The sequence below is a fragment of the Phacochoerus africanus genome, chromosome 2 (assembly GCF_016906955.1).
Source record: "Phacochoerus africanus isolate WHEZ1 chromosome 2, ROS_Pafr_v1, whole genome shotgun sequence".
Taxonomy (NCBI): Eukaryota; Metazoa; Chordata; class Mammalia; order Artiodactyla; family Suidae; genus Phacochoerus; species Phacochoerus africanus.
The window spans coordinates 124,128,366-124,151,689 of NC_062545.1; the positions used below are offsets into that span (position 1 = coordinate 124,128,366).

A 23,324-nucleotide genomic window follows, 5' to 3' on the forward strand; every position below is an offset into this window, starting at 1 on the left:
TCACGATGGGAACTCTTCAACCTTTTGAAAAAGTTTAAGGAGGGTGGGTATACATTCCTCTTTGTATGTTTGGTAGAATTCACCTGTGAATCCATCTGGTCCTGGACTTTTATTTGTAGGGAGTGTTTTTATGACAAAGTCAATTTCATTTCTAGTGATCAGTCTGTTATATTGATCTATTTCTTCTTGATTCAATTCTGGAAGGCTGTAAGTCTCTAGAAAGTTGTCCATTTCTTCAAGCTTGTCAAATTTGTTGGCTTACAATTGTTCATAGCATTCTCTCATGGTTTTTTGTATTTCTGCAGTATCCACTGTGACTTCACCTTTTTCATTTCTGATTTTGTTTATTTGTGCTTTTTCTCTCCTCTTCTTGGTGAGTCTAGCCAGAGGGTTGTCAATTTTGTTTACCTTTTCAAAGAACCAGCTCTTGGTTTGACTGATTGCTTCTATTGTTTTGTTAATCTCTATTTTATTGATTTCCTCTTTGATCTTTATGATTTCCTTCCTTCTGCTGACTCTAGGTTTTGTTCTTGTTTTTATAATTCATTTAGGTGCTGGTAACCCACCAGTTGTCAATTTGAGATATTTCTTCTTTTTTGAGAAAGGCCTGTATTGCTCTGAATTTCCCTCTGAGCACTGCTTTTGTGGCATCCTCTAGATTTTGAATGGATGTGTCTTCATTTTCATTTGTCTCTAGGTATTTTTTAACTTCCTTCTTGATTTCCTCACTGACCCATTGATTTTTTAGTAGCATGTTGTTTAGTGTCCATGTAGTAGGCTTCTTCTCATTTCTTTTCCTGTGGTTGATTTCTGGTTTCATGCCATTGTCATCAGAGAAGATACCTGAGATAACTTCTATGATCTTAAATTTGTTGAGGTTAGCTTTGTGCTCCAGTATGTGATCAATTCTTGAGAATGTTCCATGTGTACTTGAGAAGAATGTATATTCTGATTTTTTGGGGCTGTAATGTCCTGAAAATGTTGATTAAGTCTAACTTTTCTATTGTGCCATTTAGGGTCTGTGTTGCCTTATTGATTTTCTGTCTAGAGGATCTGTCCATTGATATAAGTGGGTGTTAATGTCTCCAACTATGATTGTATTCACATGAGTTTCTCCTTTTATGTCTGTATTTGTTGTCAGTATCTAGGTGCTCCTATATTAGGGGCATATATATTGATGATTGTAATATCATCTTCTTGAATGGATCCTTTAACCATTAAATGCCCTTGTTTGTCTTTCTTTATGGCCTTTGTTTTAAAGTCTATTTTGTCTGATATGAGTATTTTACTTCCTGCTTTCTTGTCTTGTCCTTGGTCATGAAATATCTTTTCCCATCCCCTCACTTTCAGTCTATATGTGACCTTTGCTCTAAGGTGAGTTTCTTTTAGGTAGCAGATTGAAGGTCTTTGCTTTTTTATCCAATCTGCCACTCTCTGTTGCTTGATTGGAGCATTCAGTCCATTGACATTTAAGGTGATTATTGATAGATACTTATTTATTGCCATTTTAAACCTTGTTTTCCAGTTGATTTTATATTTCTCTTTTCTTCTTTTCATTTTTTGGTTGGATGGTTTGCATCTATTTTATGCTTGAGTACTTTTCTGTTTTTGTGAATGTAACATTCAATTTGGATTTGCAGTTTCCCTGTTTTTTCAGCACGTTAAGCCCTTCCTATATCTGCTTGCTTTTGCCTGATAGTCATATAGGCTCAGACACATCATTAAAATAAAAAAAGAATCTATATTTTCTTACTTTCCTTCCCCATCCTTTTGATTTTTTTTTTAACATCTTCATGTTTAGATTTGTATACTGGCTTATTTAATGATTTCTTTCCCATGGTGGTTTCCTCCATCCTAATCCCTCTTTTTCTCTTTTCTCTCTCTCTCTTTTTTTTTTTAATTTAGAGAAGCCCTTTCAGTATTTCTTTTAGAATGGGTTTGGTATTGCTCTACTCTTTTAGTTTTTGTTTGTTGGAGAAAGTCTTTATTTCCCCTTCTATTTTAAATGATATTCTTGTGGGATAGAGTATTCTAGGTTGCAAATTTTTTCCTTTCAGCACTTTAAATGTATCTTGCCACTCCCTTCTGGCCTGTAATATTTCTGTAGAGAAATCAGCTTATAGTCTTATGGGGGTTCCCTTATAATTAATGCTTTGCTTTTTTCTTGCTGCCTTTAGAATCCTCTCTTTAACTTTTGCCGTTTTTATTACAATATGTCTTTGTGTGGTCCTGTTTAGGTTCAACTTGTTTGTGGCCCTCTGTGCTTCCTGTATCTTGATATCAGTTTCCTTTAGATTTGAAAAGTTTTCAGCCATCATTTCTTCAAATACATTTTCAATCCCCTTTCTTTTTCTTTTCCTTCTCAAAATCTTATTATTTGTGATTGGCCTGCTTTATATTATCCCATAGATCTCTTATATTGCTTTCATGTTTTTTTCATTTGGTTTTCTGTCTGCTGTCCTGATTGGGTGATTTCCATTAGTCACTAATTCATTCCTCTGCATTATTCATTCTGCTCTTCAGTGCCTTTGGCTCAGTTTGCATATCCAAATGAATTTTTAATTTTTCTTGACTCCTCCATATATTTTCTAGTTCCTTTCTAAAGGAATCTACCATTACTGTTAATATCTCTCTTAATTACTTTATATTCAGCCTTAATTCCTTCAGTATTTTCGCTGTCCCCCTTTTGAGCTCAATGTCTGCCAGACCGCAGAGGTCTGTTTCTTTGTTGACTGCTTTAGGTGAATTCTCCTGTTGCTTTAACTGAGAATGGTTTCTGAGCTTCTTCGTTTTGCTTGTGTTTTCCTTTTTCTGTGAGTTTGGGGAAGCCAAACTGTAGTCTTGCAAGGGTACTTCTATGCAAGAGTACCCTTTTGTATTTTGAAGGGGGGGGGTTACTATTTATTTTTTGTGTGGGAGTTTGAATATTTGCTGTGTCTTTCTTTGGTGTGGGCAGGCTGTTATCCCCAGGATGCTCAGTGTGTTTTCAGGGAGAAGGAGGCAATGGGTAGGGCCAGCAGTCAGTGCCTGGTTGTTGGACTCCCAACAGTGGCAATGACCTGCAGGAAGTTGGCACAGGCTACTCCTAGTTTCAAGGTCCTGGGAAGTGGTAATGAGCTCTAGGCATATATACAAGGTGACCAGAACAGCAGGGAGCATGAGTTCCCAGGAGTGTGAGAGCAGCAATAGCTTGTGTTTGATTGCAATGCCCTCCTCTGAGGTGATCAGAACCACAGGTGGTGCCTGTTCAGGGATCCCTACTGGGAGCAGGCCATGACCATCTCTGGAGTCAGTGATAACTGTGGTGGTTCCCCCCCACCACCTATAGACTATGCATGAAGCAACCTATCTCACTTAGCCCACGTATGAGGTGTTTCACAGGCTGCTCCTAGCTGCAGGATCCTGGGCAGTGACAGAGATCAGGCATGTGGGTACTGCCTGGAATGTTTGGCAGTGGCAGCAGCAGGGAGGGTGTGTTCCCGGAGTTGCAGAGCACCGACAGGTGGTGTTTGGTCATAATGCCCTCCTCTGTGGTGCCTTTTAGTTAAATGGGGCTTCAAGTGATTTTTCTTCAGGTAAAATGACTTGGGCCATGCCCACCTTTGGGAATCAGGGATAACTGCAGTGGTTTGCCCCTGACACCTGCAGACCACAGAAGAAGCACCCTGTCCCATTTAAGCCACACAGGAGGTGCTGCACCAGCTGCTCCTAGTTGTAGGATCTTGGGAAGGGACAGTGACCAAGTGTCCTGGCCATTGCCCAGAGCGTTTGGCAGTGGCAGCTGCAGGGTGGGTGTGTTCCGAGGAGAGTGAGAGCTATAGCATACGGTGCTTGGTTGCAGTGCCCTCTTTTTTCCTTTTTTGCCAACCCCTGAAGTGACCCAGGTCACAGGTGGAGCCCACTCACAGGCCCCAAGTGGTGGCAAGCCACGCCTCTCTCTGGCCTCTGAGATGACTGCCGCAGTCTGTCCCTGTCACCTGTAGATGGTGCAAGAGGCACCACATCGGACTTATCCTCCTTGTGCCCTTCACCCACACAATAGGCGCCTGGCCACTGGTAGCCTGCACAAGAAGACCTAATCTCCCCTAAATGAGCAAGAGGCTTCTTGCAGCCAGTACCCTCTGCAGAGCTGCCCTGCAGGCATGCACACGCTTGGAGCAGGGAGTTCCCTATAGCGGCCCTCCTCCTCTCCCCTCCCCAGCAATGGTGCCTTTCCTCTCCTGCAGGTCCAGACCTTCTCCCATTTTCCCTTTGCTGTGGCATTCTCCTCCTTAGCCCATGGTGCACTGCTCCTTAGCCCCTCCTGCCATCCCCAGTTCTCTCCCCAAATGTCTGAGGCTGTGGTGTCTGGGTTTGTAGTTCAGATGATCTGTGCAGCTCTCACTCTGCTTTGCTGTTCTCTGTCTGCTGTGCTTTTCTCAGCGACTGTGAGGTCCCGCCAACTTAGCTGGTCTTTAGTCAGTTAGGTGGCTTCCCAGGAGGTGGGTTCCTTTTCTCCTTCACAGCTCCCTTCATGAATGCTAGTCACATCCTGATTTCTTTTCTCTCTCTTTTTTTTCTTTTGTTCTACCCAGTTATGTCAAGAGTTTCATGCCCTCTTTGGAGGTTTAAGTTCTTCTGCCAGCATTCAGTTGATGTTCTGTGTGAGTAGTTTTACATGAAGATGTGTTTTTTTGATGTGTTTGTGGGAGAAGGTGTGTGTGACCTCTTATTCCTCTGCCATCTTGCTCTGCTTCCAAAAGTGGAAATTTTTAAATGGAATTTATTTTTATTACTTCTAACCTACTATAATTGATTCATAAACATTATTTTTAAAATAATAGGAGATACAGATAGGTAACATTTTAAAACAATAATCTGCTATGCTCGGAGTCAATCACTTTAGCATTTAAGCTATAGACACATATACATATAAGATAAAATTGTCCTTCACATAAAAACATATTATAATTGCTTTTATATGTTAACAGATAGTTACAAGGCAACTTTTAATAGATAACTCATGATCTACTATATGGATGTACTGTTTTGGTTATTTAGGTCCTTTCCAAGTTTTCACAATAATTAATCACCCTTTATGTTCATATATGAATTTAGGTGATCTCTATGAGTCAGAAGGGTACATGCCAAGTTTATCTCTTTTCTAATTCTCTTTCTTATATGATAAGACCTTAATATTTCTATGTAGAGCTTCCTTCATTTGAAACTTGAGACAGTCCTCACAGGACTCTTGTGAGAAAAAAATGTATAATACTCGCTTAAAAGGCTTTGACAAATTAAAAGATATTTTTAAAATCTTAATTTCTTTGCCTAAATATACATTTTATGTTAATAGGTTTAAAACCTCAAAAAGGCTTTTGGACCCACTGGAAACTGAAGGACCTCACCACAACAACCATTCATGGTAGCAAGAAAACACCTTCAAACTCTATAAAAGACAGGATTGCAAGAAGTCAAGAACGCATATCAAATTGTAAGTAAATTTATTACATACTGCAGAATGCAATAGCCAAAACCAAGTATGTGTTTATTTATTTGTCAGAATTTCCTAATTTATTTTTTGGCGAGGTACTTAAAATAACTCATAGATTGGTGCTATAGTAATTTGAATATTGCTTTACCTTTTAGTTTTTCATTATAAAAGTGGTACATGTTTAAGTCATTTTCTCATTTGCATATTTTTACATTGCTTTGGAGGAACTTGTAGGTTTACTATAAATATTCTTCTTAACCATATTGCTAACTGGTTAATAGTATGTTTAATTGACCGATGAGTTTAAAATTTTTATTCATTAAATTGAAACACTGTCTTTTATAGAGTTTCAGTTTTGTGGAATGTTTGTCAGGACTTAATTTTTTTTTAAATCTATCTTTTTTTCCTAGTACTTTTTAGTTTCCGTGTTTAATTCAACTCTTTAATCCACTTGGGATTTATTTTGTTATAAAGGAAGTAGTTGTGTTCCAGTAATTTGATTTTTTCCAAATGCTTATTTCTTAAATAGTCCACCTACATACTACTTGAAATACCAATTCACATGGATATATTTTCATATTCTCTTCTACCTGCCAAATTCCTGTACCAGGACCAAACTTCTCAATAACTCTACGTTAATAAGCCTTTTAAGGCAAGTCTATTTCTCTCTTGTTTATATTATGTTTCCAATGCTAAACATAGGTCTGGTGCTCAGGTCTTATTTCTGACCAATTAAATTAAAATTTCAGGCTCAATATTTTTTAAAGCTACCCAGATAATTTCAACAAGCAGACAAAGTTAAGAACTATTAGTGCAGAGGGAAATATCTTTCTATCCTGCTTCTTCATATAGATCAGGGGAAGGAGGAACTTACCTCTTCTTCTGAAAGCTGCTTTTCAGTTCATTTCTGATTCTAAAATTATTTAATTAACTACTGTTTCTCTGATTAATACTTTGATTTTCCTCCTACTCTTACCTCCATAGATACCATCCTGTCTGATTTCTGTCTTTTGGTAGTTATGAGAAATTTCTTATTTATTAATGTCACCCTAATTTTTATAAAACTTCTTACATATTTGTTTTTTTGGATGGCAAGAGAAGTATTCCACTATCTTGCCCAGTCTTAAATAACTGTTTTGGCTTCTTAGTCTCATATGTGAATAAAAACTTGGTTGAGTATAAAATTAAGGAGGTTTGGAGAAGCTTTTTACTTTGTTAAATTTTTAACTTCAGAAAAGTGGTAGAGTAGTATAAGGAACTCCCAAATATCTTTTATCCACTAATTGTTGTAATTTGTTCTATTTGTTTTACATTCTCTCTCTCTCTTTTTTAATATAAGCATTTAAATCTATGAATTTCCCTAAGTACCATTTCACCTACCTTCTGCAAATTTAGATTATGTTGTATTTTTGTTATCATTTAATTCAAAATATTTTCTAATACCCACTATAATTCCTATTTTGATACATGGATTATTTAGATATTTAATATTATTTAATTTTTAAATATTCAGAGTTTTTCTAGATACCTTATAGTTACTGATTTCTAATTTTATAAATACTGTGGTCTGAAAATATACTCTGTACAATATTTTGCAGTTATTGATACTTGTGTTATGGTATAGTTCATGGTCTATCTTGGCGAACATTCCCTATGCTCATGAGAAGAATGTGTGCAACTGTTGCAGAAATCTCAATTCGATCAACATGGTTGATAGTGATACTCAGATTTTACATATCAAGTTTCAGTAAACTGTAGCCTGTATATCAAGTCTGGCCTGAAGCCAGTTTTTATACATCCTCAGCTAAGAATGGTTTTTACATTTTTAAGAATTGTTAAAAATAAATAAATAAAGACTATATCACAGAAATCTCATGTGGCCCACAAAGCCCAAAATATTGACTATCTGGACCTTAATAGAAAAAGTTTGCTGATTCCAGTCCCATCTCTTTATGATATTTGATTGTTCTATTAATTATTGAAAGGGAATGTTAAAATCTCCAACTACAATTGTGGAATTATCTAGTTCTCCCCTTAATTCTGTTGATTTTTTATTTATGTGTTTTTAAATTATTGGACACATACACATTTATTATTATTATGTTTTCCTTTTAACCATTTACCTGTGAAATGTTTCTTTGTATATATGATAATTCTTCTACTATTGAGTTCTATTTTGTCTGATATTAATAAAGCCACTTCAGCTTTCTTATGCATGTGATTTGTTTAGTGTCAGTTTCCCATTTTACTTACAACCTGTTCATGTTTTTAGGTTTAAAGTGTATTTCTTGTAAACAACCTATAGTCAAATATTGGTTTATTTAGTTTTTCAATTTCTTCCTTTTAATTGGAGTGCTTCATTTACATTCAGTGTAATTATTGATATGGTTAGGTTTGTTTTTATTATATTTTTCCTGTTTGTTTTCAGTTTTATCCCCCTCTTCTCCACATCCCTTTCCTGTCTTCATTTAATTAATCAAATATTTTTAGTATTCCATTTTAATTCATCTATTGGCTATTTGCCCATACCTCTTTGGGTTTTTTTTTTTTTTTTTGAGATTACCTTGGTGATTATAATATACATCTTTAAATTATTAAAATACTACTTAAAGTTAACATTGTCCTACTTCACTAAAAATGTAGGATCTTGGGGCAGGATAGTTATATGTACTCCCCTTTTTCTTTTCTGCTATTATTGTCATATATATTAGACATTCACTACATGAATAATGGCCTCATGTTATGTAGTGTTAAGATTTTTTATTCGTCACTACATGATTTATTTGTGCTTTTTTTAATTGATAGGCAATAAAAGACACATATTTAGAATGTAAAATTTGATAAGATGACATATGTAGAAACTCATAAAACTATCACAGCTTTCATGATGGGAAACCCACTATTCCTGAAAATTCCTTAGTCTTTTTTGTAATATCTCCCTCTTTCTCAAACCCTAGGCGATTACTCATGTGATTTTTGTCATTACAGGTTGGTTTGCCTTTCCTGGGATTTTATATAAATGGGATGAATCATAGAATAAGTGCTATCTTTTATCTGGCATTTTTGGTCTACATTATTTTGAGATTTATTAATCTTATTGCTTATGTTAATAGTTTGTTCCCTTGTATTGCTGAGTAATAGTCCATAGTAAAGATATACCATGATTTGTTTATCAATTCACATGTTAGTAGATGTTTGCATTGTTTCCAGTATTTAGCTATTATAAATAAAGCTACTGTGAACATTCATGTACAAACCTTTATATAAGTACAGGATTCCATTTATCTTTGGTAAAGATCTAGTAGAGGAAGACTGCTTACTATGGTAAATATATATATTATTTATATATATATATATATAAAACACTTTAGAAATTGCTTATCCACTTATCCAAAATTACACATTCCTCCAGTATACAAGTTATAGTTACCCTACTTTCTCACTAACACTTTTTAATTTTAGTCATTCTTGTTGTTATGTACTGGTATTTAGTTAGGTTTTGTTTTAAGTCCTCTAATGACTAAGTATGATGAGCTTCTTTTCATGTGCTTCTTTGCCATAGGTATATCTTTGCTGAAGTATGTTTCTCTTTTGGCTATTTGTATTTGGGATGTTTGCCTTCTTTTTATTCTGTTATAAGAATTCTTTATATATTCTAGACATAAATCCTTTAACAATCCTGTACAAATATTCTCTTATAGTTTGTGCTCTTTTGTGTCATATTGAAGACTTTGGGAGTTCCCCATTGTGGCTCAGCAGGTTAAGAACACAACATAGTGTCCATGAGGATGCAGGTTTGATCCCATGCCTTGCCCAATGGATTAAGGATCCAGAATTGCCACAAGCTGTGGCATAGGTTCCAAATGCAGCTTAGATCAGGTGTTGCCTTGGCTGTGGCATAGGCCTTCAATTGCAGCTCCAATTCGACCCCTTGCCTAGGAACTTCCATATGCTGCAGATATGGCCATAAAAAGAAAAGAAGGAGTTCCCGTCGTGGCGCAGTGGTTAACGAATCTGACTAGGAACCATGAGGTTGCAGGTTCGATCCCTGCCCTTGCTCAGTGGGTTAACGATCCGGCGTTGCCGTGAGCTGTGGTGTAGGTTGCAGACGCGGCTCGGATCCCGCATTGCTGTGGCTCTGGCGTAGGCCAGGGGCTACAGCTCCGTTTCGACCCCTAGCCTGAGAACCCCCATATGCCGCGGGAGCGGCCCAAGAAATGGCAAAAAGACAAAAAAAAAAAAAAAAGTAAGGATTTTTTTTGTGAAACCCAACTTTCCCAAGATTTTCTCCCATATTTTCTTCTACAAATTTTATAGTATATAATTTTATAGTTTATAATAATAGTTCTAACATTTAGTTCTCTAATTCATTTTGAGTAATTTTTGAAAATTATGTTAAAAAAGCATTGCGGATCATTTTTTCCTATTATTTTCTTTATTAAAGTATAATTGATTTACAGTGTTGTACCAATCTCTGCTGAACAGCAAAGTGACTCAGTCATACATACATACACATTCCCTTTCTTATGTTATCCTCCTTCATGTCTATCTCAAGAGACTGTATGTAGTTCTCTGTGCTATATAGCAGGACCTTATTGTTTATCCATTCTAAATGTAATAGTTTGCATCTACTAACCTCAAACTCCCAGTCCATTCCACTCCTTCTCCACTCCCCCTTGGCAACCACAAGACTGTTTTCTATGTTTGTGAGTCTGTTTCTGTTTTCCAGATAGGTTCTATGTGTGCCATATTTTAAATTCTACATATAAGTGATATCATATGATATTTGTCTTTCTCTTTCGGACCTACTTCACTTAGTATGAGACTCTCTAGGTACATCCATGTTGCTACAAATGACATTATTCTGTTCTTGTTATGGTTGACTAGTATTCCATTGTATGTATGTGCCACATTTTCTGTATCCATTCATCTGTCAATGGACATTTAGGTTATTTACATGTCTTGGCTATTGTGAATAATGCTGCTATGAACATACAGGTGCATGTATCTTTTTGAATGATACTCAGGATCACTTTCGCAGTCCTGGTCTTTTATTTTTCCATATACATTTTTGGATTATTTGTTCCAGTTCTGTGAAAAATGTCATGGGTGATTTAATAGTGATTGCATTAAATCTGTAGATTTCTTTGAGTAGTGTGGTCACTTTAACAATATTAATTCTTCCACACCAGGAGCATGGGGTATCTTTCCATTTCTTTGAACTGAGAATCAATTTTTTGCATAATATTCCAAGCACCATTCATTGAAAAGACTGTCCTTTGCCCATTGTTTATCTTGAAAACTTTGTCAAAAAACCATTTGAGAGAGTTCTCATTGTGGTGCAGTAGAAGTGAATCTGACTAGGAACCATGAGGTTCAATCCTTGGTCGCACTGAGTGGGTTAAGCATTCAGTGATGCCTTAAGCTATGGTATAGGTTGCAGACGTGGCTTGGATCCCAGGTTGCTATGGCTGTGGTGTAGGCTGGCAGCTGTAGCTCCGATTTGACCCCTAGCCTAGGAACCTCCATATGCTGCAGGTGCAGCCCCCCTGAAAAAAAAGAAAAAAGAAAAAAAAATTTGATCATATGTTGATTGGTCTATGTCTGTACTCTGAATTTTGTTTCAGTGATGCCAATACCGAACTACCTTGATAACTAGTTTTACAATATATCTTGAAGTCAGGTAATGTTAAGTTCTCTTACTTTGTTCTTTTAAATAATTATTTTGTCTATTCAGATTCGTTTCATTTCTCTATAGTTTTTAAAATGCCATCGGTTTTCAAAGTATATTCTCTGGAATGTTAGTTGGAATTTTGTTGAATCTATCAACTCTGGGAGCATTAACATCTTAACAGTATTGAGTTTTTAAATCTAGAAACATAAAATATCTCCACATTTATTTAAAACTTCTTTCATTTATCTTAGCAATATTTTCTAGTTTTTACTGTATAGATGTTGTGCCTATTTCTTTTTTTCTTTCTTTCTTTTTTTTTGTCTTTTTGTCTTTTTGCCTTTTCTAGAGCTGCTCCCGTGGCATATGGAGCTTCCCAGGCTAGGGGTTGAATCAGAGCTGTAGCCTCTGGCCTACGCCAGAGCCATAGCAACGCGGGATCCAAGCTGCTTCTGTAACCTACACCATAGCTCATGGCAACGCCGGATCCTTAACCCACTGAGTGAGGCCAGGAACTGAACCTGCAACCTCATGGTTCCTAGTTGGATTTGTTAACCACTGTGCCACAATGGGAACTCCATATTTCTAAAATAACATTCATATGATATTTTAATTTCTATTTCTGATTGTTCACTGCTAATATATAGAAAACATTATAGAAAAATGTTTTGTTTTGATCTTACTAAATTGCCTATTAGTTCTAGTAGACATTTTACATTTCTTAGGATTTTCTTCTTGGACAATCATGTTATCTGATTGTCTGAGAATAAAGAACATTTTACTCCTTGCTTTTCAATCTACATGCCTTTTATTTCTTTTACTAGCCTATGGCTAGGTTCTCTAAGAAGATGTTGATTAAAAGTAGTGAAAGTAGACATCTTGCCCTTCCTGATCTTAGAGGGAAAGTGTTAGGTTACTTACCTTTAAACAGATTTTGGCACAAGGTTTTTATAGATGTCTTTTATCAGGTTGTGGTAGTTTCATTTTCTTCCTAGTTTGAAAAGAGATTTTTAATTGTCATTATTTTTTTAACAAACAGATGTAGGGTTTTGACAGATGCTTTTTAGCATCTCCTGAGATGAACATACTGATTGTCTTTTAATATAGTAAATTACATTGATAGATTTTTCAAATATTAACCCAACCTTTCATTCCTGGAGTAAATTCCATTTGGATATTGTGTATTAACCTTTTCATGTGCTACTGAATTCAGTTTGCTAAAATTTTGTGTTCTTTTCCTGTACTATCCTGTCTCATTTTAGTAATAAGTATAATGTTCCTTCCTTTTCTCTTTTCTAAATGAGTTATTATAAAATTGGTATTTATTCTTCTTTACCTATTTGGTGGAATTCACCAATAAAGTCATCTGGGCCTAGACATTTCTTGGCTTGGTTTTAAGATTCATTGGGTGGAACCAGAGAAGTCTTTTGCTTAGGCCTAGCTTGCTTCCTCTACTGAGGCAATACCCTTCTTAGTATTCTACCCCATGTTCTGTGAATAGCAGGTTTCCCATCTGGCTGTCTGGAATACAAGCTTCATGTAAGCTCCAAGTGTTGTTCTGCCTTCTTTTTCCTATTTTTCATTTGTTTGTTTTTAATTTTTACCAATTTCAGAAAAAGAATCAAGGATAATGTTCTGAAGACCCTCAGAATGCTCTCTTTGTGTATTTGTATCCTCTATATTATGCTAACCTGTGAATTTTAGCTTGTCTTAACTTTCCTGAATGCTCAATTGTATTTCTCAACTCAATTCTGTTAGGAGTCCCACCACTTAACTCCACAGCCTGAAATTTCTTTTTTAGAGGCAAAAAGATGAAACAGTTGAAGTTTCCCTCATTAGGTATCCTTCTCTGGGCTAGGGTGAGGGGGTGGGGATTATTGTCCTGTGCTGCCTGTTGTGTAACACTTGAAAACCATTGTTTTATATATTTTGTCCAAATTTTTTAGTTGTTTAAGAAAGAGCAAATCTAGTTCCTATTACTCCATCATAGCTAGAAGTAGGAGTGATTATATGTATTTTTAAAAGATTAAGAGAACACTTGAAAATAGTCTTCTATATTTATCCACCTATTTACCATTCCTGAATCTTCATTGCTTCCTATAAATTTGAGTTTCCATGTGGTGTCATTTCCCTTCAGCTGGAAAAACTGCCTTTGGGAAGTTCTTGTAGTTCAGTTCTGCTAGCAATGAATTTTATCAAGTTTATTCATCTAAAAATAATTTTAATTTTGCATTTATTATTGTAGGATATTCTTGTGGGATTCTTGTAGAACTCTGGGTTCATTTTTCTTTTTTCTTTCAGCAAGATATTGTTCCACTGTGTTCTGGTTTGTTTAATTTCTCAGATAAAGTCAGACACTATTCTTTTTTTTATTACTCAAATGGATTTATCCCATCTGTAGTTGCATAATGATCATAACAATCCAATTTCACAGGATTTCCATCCCATAACCCAAGCACATCCCCCCCCCAACCTGTCTCCTCTGGAGACCATAAGTTTTTCAATGTCCGTGAGTAAGCATCTGTTCTGCAAAGAAGTTCAGTCTGTCCTTTTTTCAGATTCTACATGTCAGTGAAAGCATTTGATGTTGGTGTCTCATTGTATGGCTGACTTCCCTTAGCATGATAGTTTCTAGGTCCATCCATATTGCTACAAATGCCGGTATTTCATTTCTTTTAATGGCTGAGTAATATTTCATTGTATATATGTACCACATCTTCTTGATCCACTGCTCTGTTGATGGACATTTAGGTTGTTTCCATGTCTTGGCTATTGTAAATAGTGCTGCAATGAACATTGGAGTACATGTGTCTTTGTGAGAAATGGTTTTCTCTGGATAGATGCCCAGGAGTGTGATTGCTAGATCAAATGGTGCGTGGGTTTAATTCTGGGCTTTCTATCCTGTTTCACTGATCTCTATTTCTGTCTTTGTGCCAGTACCATACAGTTTTGATGATTGTTACTTTGTAGTATAGCCTGAAGTCCGGGAGCCTGATTGCTCCAATTCCGTTTTTCTTTTTCAGGTTTTCTCTGGCTATTCTGGGTCTTTTGTGCTTCCAAACAAACTTTAAAATATTTTCTTCGAGTTCTGTGAAAAATATCCTTAGTAATTGGATAGGGATTGCATGGAATCTGTCGATTGCCTTACGTAGTATAGTCATTTTGATAATAATAACTCTTCCAATTCACAGACATGGTATATCTTTCCATCTATTTGTGTCACCTTTGATTTCTTTCATTAGTGTCTTATAGTTTTCAGAGTACAGGTCTTTTGTCTCTTTAGGTAGGTTTATTCCTAGGTATTTTATTCTTTTGGATGTGATGGTAAACAGGACTGCTTCCCTAATTTCTCTTTCTGCTCTTTCATTGTTAGTGTATAGAAATGCCATTGATTTCTGTGTATTAATTTTGTATCCTGCAACTTTGCCAAATTCATTGATGAGCTCTAACAGTTTTCTGGTAGAGTCTTTAGGATTCTCTAGGTATAGTATCATGTCATCTGCAAATAGTGATCGTTTTACTTCTTCCTTTCCAATTTGGATGCTTTTTATTTCTTTTACTTCTCTGACTGCCATGGCTAGGACTTCCAAAACTATGTTGAAGAGTAGTGGTGAGAGCGTACATCCTTGTCTTGTTCCTGATCTCAGTGGGAATTCTTTGGTGGGTTTGTCATATATGGCCTTTATTATGTTGAGGTAGGTTCCCGCTATGCCCACTTTCTGAAGGGTTTTTTGTCAGAAATGGGTGTTGGATTTTGTCAAAGACTTTTTCCGTGTCATTGAGAGGATCATGTGGTTTTTATGATTCAGTTTGTTAATGTGATGTATCACACTGATTGATTTGTGGCTATTGAAGAACCCTTGCATCCCTGGGATAAATCCCACTTGATCATGATGTACAATCCTTTTAATGTATTGTTGGATGTGGTTTGCTAGTATTTTGTTGAGGATTTTTGCATCGATGTTCATCAGTGAAATTGGCCTGTAGTTTTCTTTTTTTGTGGAGTCGTTGTCTGGTTTTGGCTTCAGGGTGATGGTGGCCTCCTAGAATGAGTTTGGGAGTATCCCTTCCTCTGCAATTTTTGGGATAGTTTCAGGAGGAGAGGTGTTAGCTCTTCTCTAAATGTTTGATAGAATTCACCTGTGAAGCCATCTGGTCCTGGACTTTTGTTTGTTGGAAGTTTTTTAATCTCAGTTTCTATTTCAGTTCTTATGATTTTCATCTTTTCTATTTCATCTTGGTTTAGTCTTGGAAGATTGTCCTTTTCTAAGAATTTGTCCATTTCTTCTAGGTTTTCTGTTTTTTTGGCATATAGTTGCATATAGTAGTCTCTTAAGATCCTTTGTATTTCTGTGATGTCTGTTGTTACTTCTCCTTTTTCATTTCTAATTTTATTGATTTGAATCCTCTCTCTTTCTTGATAAGTCTGGCTAGGGGTTGATCAATTTTGTTGATCTTTTCAAAGAAGCAGCTTTTCATTTCATTGATCTTTTCTATGGTTTTCTTTGTTTCTATTTCATTGATTTCTGCTCCAATATTTATGATTTCTCTCCTTGTACTAACTTTAGGTCTTGTCTGTTGTTCTCTCCCAAGCTGCTTTAGATGTAAAGTTAGCTTGTTTATTTGCGCTTCTTCTCGTTTCCTGAGGTCGACTTGTATTGCTATAAACTTTCCTCTTAGAATGGCTTTTGCTGCATCCCAAAGGTTTAGGAGTGTTGTATCTTCGTTGTCATTTGCTGCTAGGTATTTTTTAATTTCCTCTTTGATTTCTTCAGCAATCCATTGATTGTTTAGTAGCATGTTGTTGAGTCTCCACATGATTGTGTTTTTTGCAGATTTTTTCTTGTTGTTGATTTCCAGTCATACAGCGTTGTGGTTTGAAAAGATACTTGATATGATTTCAATTTTCTCAAAGTTACTGAGGTTGGATTTGTAGCCCAGGATGTGATCCATCTTAGAGAATGTTCCATGTGCACTTGAGAAGAATGTGTATTCTATTGCTTTTGGATGGAATATCTTATAAATATCTATTATGTCCATCTGGTTTAATACATCATTCAGGGCATGTGTTTCCTTATTGATTTTCTGTCTAGTTGATCTATCCATTGCTGTAAGTGTGGTGTTAAAGTCACCCACTATGATTGTGTTATTGCTGATTTGTCCTTTTAAGGTTGTTAGCAGTTGCCTTATATATTGTGGTGAACCTATGTTGGGTGTGTAGATATTTAAAATTATAATATCTTCTTATTGGATTGATCCTTTGATCAATGTGTAATGACCTTCTTTGACCCTGAAAATATTCTTCATTTTAAAGTCTATTTTGTCTGATATGAGTATTGCTACTCCAGCTTTCTTTTGATCCCTGTTTGCATGGAATAGTTTCTTCCATCTTCTCACTTTCAATTTGTATGTGTCCCTAGAAGTGAAGTGGGACTCTTGAAGATAACATATATATGGGTCTTGTTTTTGTATCCATTCAGCCAGTCTATGCCTTTTGCTTGGGGCGTTTAGTCTATTAGCATTTAAGGTAATTATTGAGGTGTATGTTCTTACTGCCATTTTATTAATTGCTTTGGATTTTATTTTGTTGCTCTTTTTTCTTCCCTTCTCTTGTTCTCTCATCTTGTGGTTTGATGACTATCTTTAGTGTTGTATTTGAGTTGATTTTTCTTTGTGTGTCAATTGTAGATTTTTGATTTGCAGTTATTCTGAAGTTTTGATATGAGTCTATATGTATATGAGATTGTTTTAAGTTGTTGTTCTCTTAACTGCAAATGCATCTCTAGTGTCCTGCATTTGTACCCACCTCTTCTCATGATTTCTGATTTTGGTGGTATAATTGTGCATGGATGATTTTGCATCTTTACTGTATATATACCTTTACTGGTGAGCCTTGTCATTTGTGGAATTTTTGTTTCCTGTTGCTGTCTTTTTTCTTCTGCCTAAAGAAGTTCCTTTAGTATTTTTTGTAAGGCTGGTTTAGTGTTGCTGAATTCTCTCAGCTTTTGCTTATCTGTGAAGGTTTTGATTTCTCCTTCAAATCTGAATGAGAGCCTTGCTGGGTAGAGTAATCTTGGTTGGAGGTTTTCTCCTTTCATCACATTGAGTATATCCTGCCACTCCTGTCTGGCCTGCAGAGTTTCTTTTTTTCTTTTCTGTTCTGCATTCGTAATTTCTTCTAATCTGTCCTCCACCTCGCTTATTTGTTCTTCTGCCTCCTGTATTCTGCTGTTGGTTGCCTCTAATGAGTTTTTTATTTCAGTTATTGTATTTTGCATCTCTTCTTGTTTAAGTTTTATATCTTGTATCTCTTTGCTCAGTGTTTCCTGTAAGTTATCCATCTTTGCCTCCAGTTTATTTCCAATGTCTTACATCATCTTCAGCATCAACAGTCTAAAGTCTTTTTCCTGGAGGCTGAGAATCTCCTGATGACGTAGCTGATTTTCTGGGGTTTTTCCTTTCTCCCTCATCTGAGTTATAGTCCTCTGTCTTTTCATTTTTATAGGTTTTTGGTGTGGTGACCTTTTTGTAGATAATAGAGTTGTAGCCTCTCTTACTTCTGGTGTCTGCCCCCCTGTGGCTGAGTTTGGTAAGGGGGCTTGCTGTAGGCTTCCTGATGGGAGGGGCTGATGCCTGCCCACTGGTAGGTGGAGCTGCTTCTAATCCCTCTGGTGGGTGGGGCTTAGTCTCTGGATAGGATTAGAGGCAGCTGTGTGCCTGAGGGATCTTTAGGTAGCCTGTTTACTGAGGGGCGGGGCTGTGATCCCACCTAGATTGTTGTTTGTGGTGGGGCTTCTCAGCACTGACTGCTGGGTAGTGCCAGATTTTCCCAAAATGGCTACCTCCAGAGAAAGGCACATTGATGAATATTCCTGAGAGCTTCACTTCCAATGTCCTTCCCTCACAACAAGACACGTTCACCCCTCTTTTCCCAGGATGTCCTCCAAGGACTGTGGTCAGGTTTGACCTAGATTCCTATGGAGAATTTGCTTTGCCCTGGGACCCAGTGCATGTGAAAGTCTGTGTGCTCCTTTTAAGAATGGGGTCTCCATTTCCCCCAGTCCCATGGAGCTTCTGCACACAACCACACTGGCCTTCAATGCCAGATGTTCCGGGGGCTCTTTCTCCCAGTGCCAGATCCCCACATGTGGAAGTTTGATGTGTGGCTCAGAACTCTCAGTCCTGTAGGTGAGTCTTTGTGAACCAGTTAGTTTCCAGTCTGTGAGGCTTCCCACCCTGGAGGTATGGGGTTGTTTATATCACAAAATCACCCCTCCTACCTCTTGATGTGGCCTCCTCTTTGTCTTCTGGAATAGGATATGTTTTTTAAGGTTTCCGGTCCATTTGAGTGAAGATTGCTCAGGCTTTATTTGTGAATTTTGTTGTTTTTAGGAGAGAAGTTGAGCTCCAGTCCTTCTATTCTGCCATCTTAATCCCATCTCCCAGACACTATTCTTATTGTTGTGTTACTGTGTCTAAGATCAGATACTTTTCCTGTAATGGACCTAGCAGTAAATATTTTAGGCTTTGTTGAGTATCTCTGTCATACACTTTTTATAATTCTTTAAAAATACAAAAATCATTCTTTGCTTACAAGCTATATGGAAAATAGACCATGGGCTGGATTGGACCTATAGGCTGTAATTTTCTGGTCCCTACTCTGTATAATTTGTTTTTTTCCTCCTTAGCTATTATTAAGATTCTTTTCTTTATCCTTGGTGTTCAGCAATTTGTCAGTGATGTGCTGATGTACTTTTCTTTGTGTTCATCCTACTTGGATCTGATTAAGTTTCTTAAACATGATTTGATGTTTTCCCCAAAGTTTGGGAAACTTTTTGCCATTGTGTCTTCAAGTAAATTTTGTTTTATTTCTGTCTTGGGCTAATGTAACATGTGTCATTTTGCTTAATATTATCCATAGTTCATTGAGACTTATTTTTTTCAATTTTCTTCATCTGTGTTTTATAGAATGCATAATTTCCACTTATTTTAGGTTCAGTGATTCCTCTGTGGTCTACAATCTACTCTTAAGTCTGATAAGTGAACATTACATTTCATACATTGTATTTTCAGTTAAGAATTTCCATTTGTTCCTTTTTCCTAGTTCTGTTTATATCCTAAGGTCTCCTTTTCCCCATTATGATATTTTATAAGTCCTCAAACACATTTAAAATAGCTGCGTTAAAGTCCTTGTCTGCAATTCCAAAATTTGGATAACTTTGAGATTGATTTCTGCTGGTTATTTTTCCTTCTTGACTATGAGTCACAATTTCTTGTTACTTTTCATGTATAGTAACTTCTTACACATTCTGGGAATTTTGAATGATACTTTGAAGAGACTGAATTCTGTTACCTACCATTGAACAGTGTTAATTTTTGTTCAAGCAGGCAGTTACTTTGGCTGAACTCAAAGACCAGATATTCTGTCTTCTGTGGTGGTTAACCACCAAAAACTGCTTTTAGCAATTCAGCTATTTCTTTCCACCCATTCTCTTACCTTACAGCTCTCACTTCCACCTCATGCATGCATAATTCAGACACCAGGCAAGGTTTTGGGTACAGCTTTATAATATGCAGATTTGGGGAGTCTGCCTCTGCAGCCCATTTCTTTCCAGGATTTCTATCACTCCCACATTTTTCAGCCCTCTGGTAGTCCCATACCCCATCCTTTGACTGCTCAAACAAATAACATTTCCACTTTTTGTTTGAGTTCCATCTCCCCACATTCCATGTAGACTAAGGTATAACTTCAGTCTGAAAGCTGCAGGTGGATTTCCCGTTGTGGCTCAGTGGTAACAAACCTGACTAGTATCCATGAGGATGCAAGTTTGATCCCTGGCCTCGCTCAATGGTTTAAGGATCAAAAGTTGCTGTGAGCTGTGGTGTAGGTCACAGACGTGGGCTCCAATCCCTTGTTGCTATGGCTGTGGCACAGACCAGCAGCTGCAGCTCTTATTCAACCCCTAGCCTGGGAACTTCCATATGTGGCAGGTGCAGCCCTAAAAAGCAAAATAAAAAAAGCTGCAGCTGTGTGAACAGAAATTGCATCCACTGCAGGTTCCTTCTTTAAAAATTCAACTCTCCTTCACTTTCTACCTGCCTTTATTCATTCCATGGTATCTTGCAATGGTTAGTATCTTTGTTTTTAATATTTTCAAGGATTCTTTTATCTGTGGGAGAGTTAGGCTGATGTAAATTAAACATTTTGTTTAAATATTGAGTTTATTTTCCAATTTAAATATCAAACTCTCAAATCACATTTTCTTACAAAACTATAAATAGTGCTGTATTATCTTCTAATATTTAGCCTACTGGAGAAGTCTAAATAAAGCTATTTTTTCCTCCTTTACAGTTAATTTATGAAATCATATTTTTACTTTTTTATTTAGATGTTTACAAGATTTTTTAATTTGTCTTTATTTATTATTTTTTTCAAGTAAGCAAAGTCTTTATAAAAGGAGAGCAAATAGCTCCCAGGAGAAGAGCCCCTTCCGCTATTGTCCTATAGGGATTTTTATTCCTTATAGATGGGGGGGTACCAATGTGGGGTCCAGAAAGATGTGGTTTTCTTCCATTGGCCTTGTTCAATTACCTATATCAGTCCTTGTCCGGTAGGTTCTTAGTGGTGGAAATGTCCCGTAAGTCTCATAGTTTCTTTGCCCTTTTCTTCCTGTAAACTGAGTGACAGGTAATTTGTCTTTAAAATTATAAAGTTTCCTAGAACAGGTCTTGATATTAATGATAATATTCATAATGCCAAAATTTAGTGAGAATTCTTTTATTTCCCTAAGCTGTGTATAGACCTGGTAAAAATATCAAGTGAGACATAGAAACTTAGATGGCCAGATTGAAGAGGGGGAGATATTTAAGCAAAAAGTTTCATTCTGCCATTGGAGGGTATCCCTTGACACTGAGGAAATAAAATCTCCAGTGAAAGGCCTCTTATCCTGTTTTCACAGGGCATGTTATGACAGACTAAATTTGTCCTCCACTGCAGGATATAAATTGAGAATATATAGAGATCAATTTTTTAAAATTAAAATAAAGGCCACTGTAAGCTACTAATGTGGTAAATGTTTTGTAATCTAAGGACAATCTTTTATTATGGAGTGAAAATCAAAAGGGCCTTGGAAGTCAAGCTGAAAGCAAAAATCAAGTCCCTAGGAAAGACCATGGTTTCCTATATCATGTTTTAGCCTTACTATTCCACCAGGTGCCCCTGGACTGCACAGGCCAAAGTAACCTCGAGTAAGGGGCTTCTCAGTGTATTTCCCAGGTAAACATCTCATATCAGTGCAGCTTTTGCTTTTCTAAGCAAGTTTCTGCCAGTGGGGATATGAATCTTTCAAGACCTCCTTGTGTGTACTTTCCTATTGTGTGGCAAAGTATATTTACTATCAAAAACATTTTAAAATTTGTTCCCATTTCATAGATTTCAGATATGACATCTGTTTTTATATTTACTTTCTGGTGCTAATGAAAATTTTCCTATTTGTATGTTTTATAGTTTTTAACTGAGAGTTGAGAGACAGTTCAAATTAGTTATGCTTATTCCACTGTCATACACAGGGGTTTCCTTTTAGATTTGCTTGATTATTATTTTTATTTTAAAATGCATGAAAGTATAGAAAATATTTTCCACACATAAGAAATATTTGCATTTTGCCATACTTGCTTTTCAAGCCTTTTATTTACAGATCTTTTGTACATACCTAAATCTGTTCCTCCCTCCCCAGATGTAATGATTATACTGAAATTTGTGGGCATTCTTTTTTCTACAGTATTTGATATTGTTTTTCATGATCTTTATATAAATAATATATATGAAGTTGTTTTACATTTCAATATTTAGCCATAGTCAACATTCAAAAATTTAAAATAATCAACAAGTAATGACCCACCAAAAGACTACAGTTAAGTTATTCCACAGTTTGTTACAAAGACCATCAAATTTTTTTTTCTCTTACTTGAGGAAATACTGTTCAAGAGCTTTTATCTTATTTACATTTGTTCCAAATATTGCTTATTTATATGTTGTTTCATGATAGTCCTGTTGTTCCAAAAGTTATTGTTTTTTCAGTACCCATTTTATATAATCTAAAATGTAGAATTGCTCTTGGTGGTGAACTATTATGCTTTAAAAGGGTTTATACTGTATTTCTAATGAAATGATCATTTTTAAGTTGAAGAAAAATAAAAGTTATATTTGCTTCAAACATACTGATTTTTATATTAATGGAAAATCTTTATAAAGTATGTATTTTATTTACCCATAAATATTTGAAAAATATTTTTTATATTTGATTCTAAAACATTACTATATTTTTCTGTTTCTCAATGAGATCATCTAACTCTGGGGTATTATGGTAGGTTAGAGGTTTAATTGGGGTTTCTTTTCATATCCTACTCAAAATTAAATTTTAATAATTTATATTCAACTTTTGGAAATCTTCAGTTTGAACTATGTACTTGGTAAAATATGTTAATTTATTGGACCCTTGCTAGTAATATTCTTATGAGGTAGATTGCATTTATCATCATTCATAAAATGAGGAATCTAAAACATAAGGAAATTAAGTAACTTGCCAAAGGTAATGTAACTGATAAATGATGGAATATAAATTCAAATTCAAGAAATTCTTGCTCTAGAGTCCCAACTTTTAAGCACTTCACATAGTGCCTCTCAGTCATTTAATTTTACAGGCTAGTAAGTATGCTGAGGCTTAAAATTGTCATCATAGGCTAAGAGTTTTAATTTATGACAATTACCATAGCCTTATTCCCTCATTCATGACTAATGTGAGTAGTTTTTTGATTCTTTCCTGGGATCAAATTTTAATAGGTGTTAGTAGAAAGGCCAAAAGCAGATGTAAAAGACTCGGGGGCGGGGAGCACACTTGTTTCTCAATTTTGTATATAGCTGCCTCTAGAAACAGCAAGCAGTCTTTTGGAGAACTGGAAATCCCACACTCTGAGACCAAAGTGGTCCAGGGATACAACTACAGCAGAGTTGGAATTTCTAATCCTCTGAAAGAAACTGAGCTCCAATTGGAGAAGAACAAGTCTGCTACACACCTCTGTCTTTTGTAGAGGAACCAAGAGGGCAGTTGTACCGCTTCACAAAGGCAAGGATGGTGTAAAGAAGTTTTCTTTTTTCTTTCTTTTTTTTTTCTGTAAAGT

General features: G+C 36.1%; 1 protein-coding gene across 4 annotated transcripts in view; it reads left to right on the top strand.

Moving 5' to 3' along the window:
* The window catches only part of FAM227B (family with sequence similarity 227 member B), a 217,606-nt gene that overhangs the window by 37,387 nt on the left and 156,895 nt on the right, over nt 1-23,324 (top strand). For all 4 annotated transcript variants that reach the window (XM_047766406.1, XM_047766405.1, XM_047766402.1 and 1 more), the window contains one exon: nt 5,336-5,473. In XM_047766406.1, the coding sequence (XP_047622362.1) occupies nt 5,336-5,473 (138 nt within the window). The remainder of the gene's footprint in view (nt 1-5,335; nt 5,474-23,324) is intronic.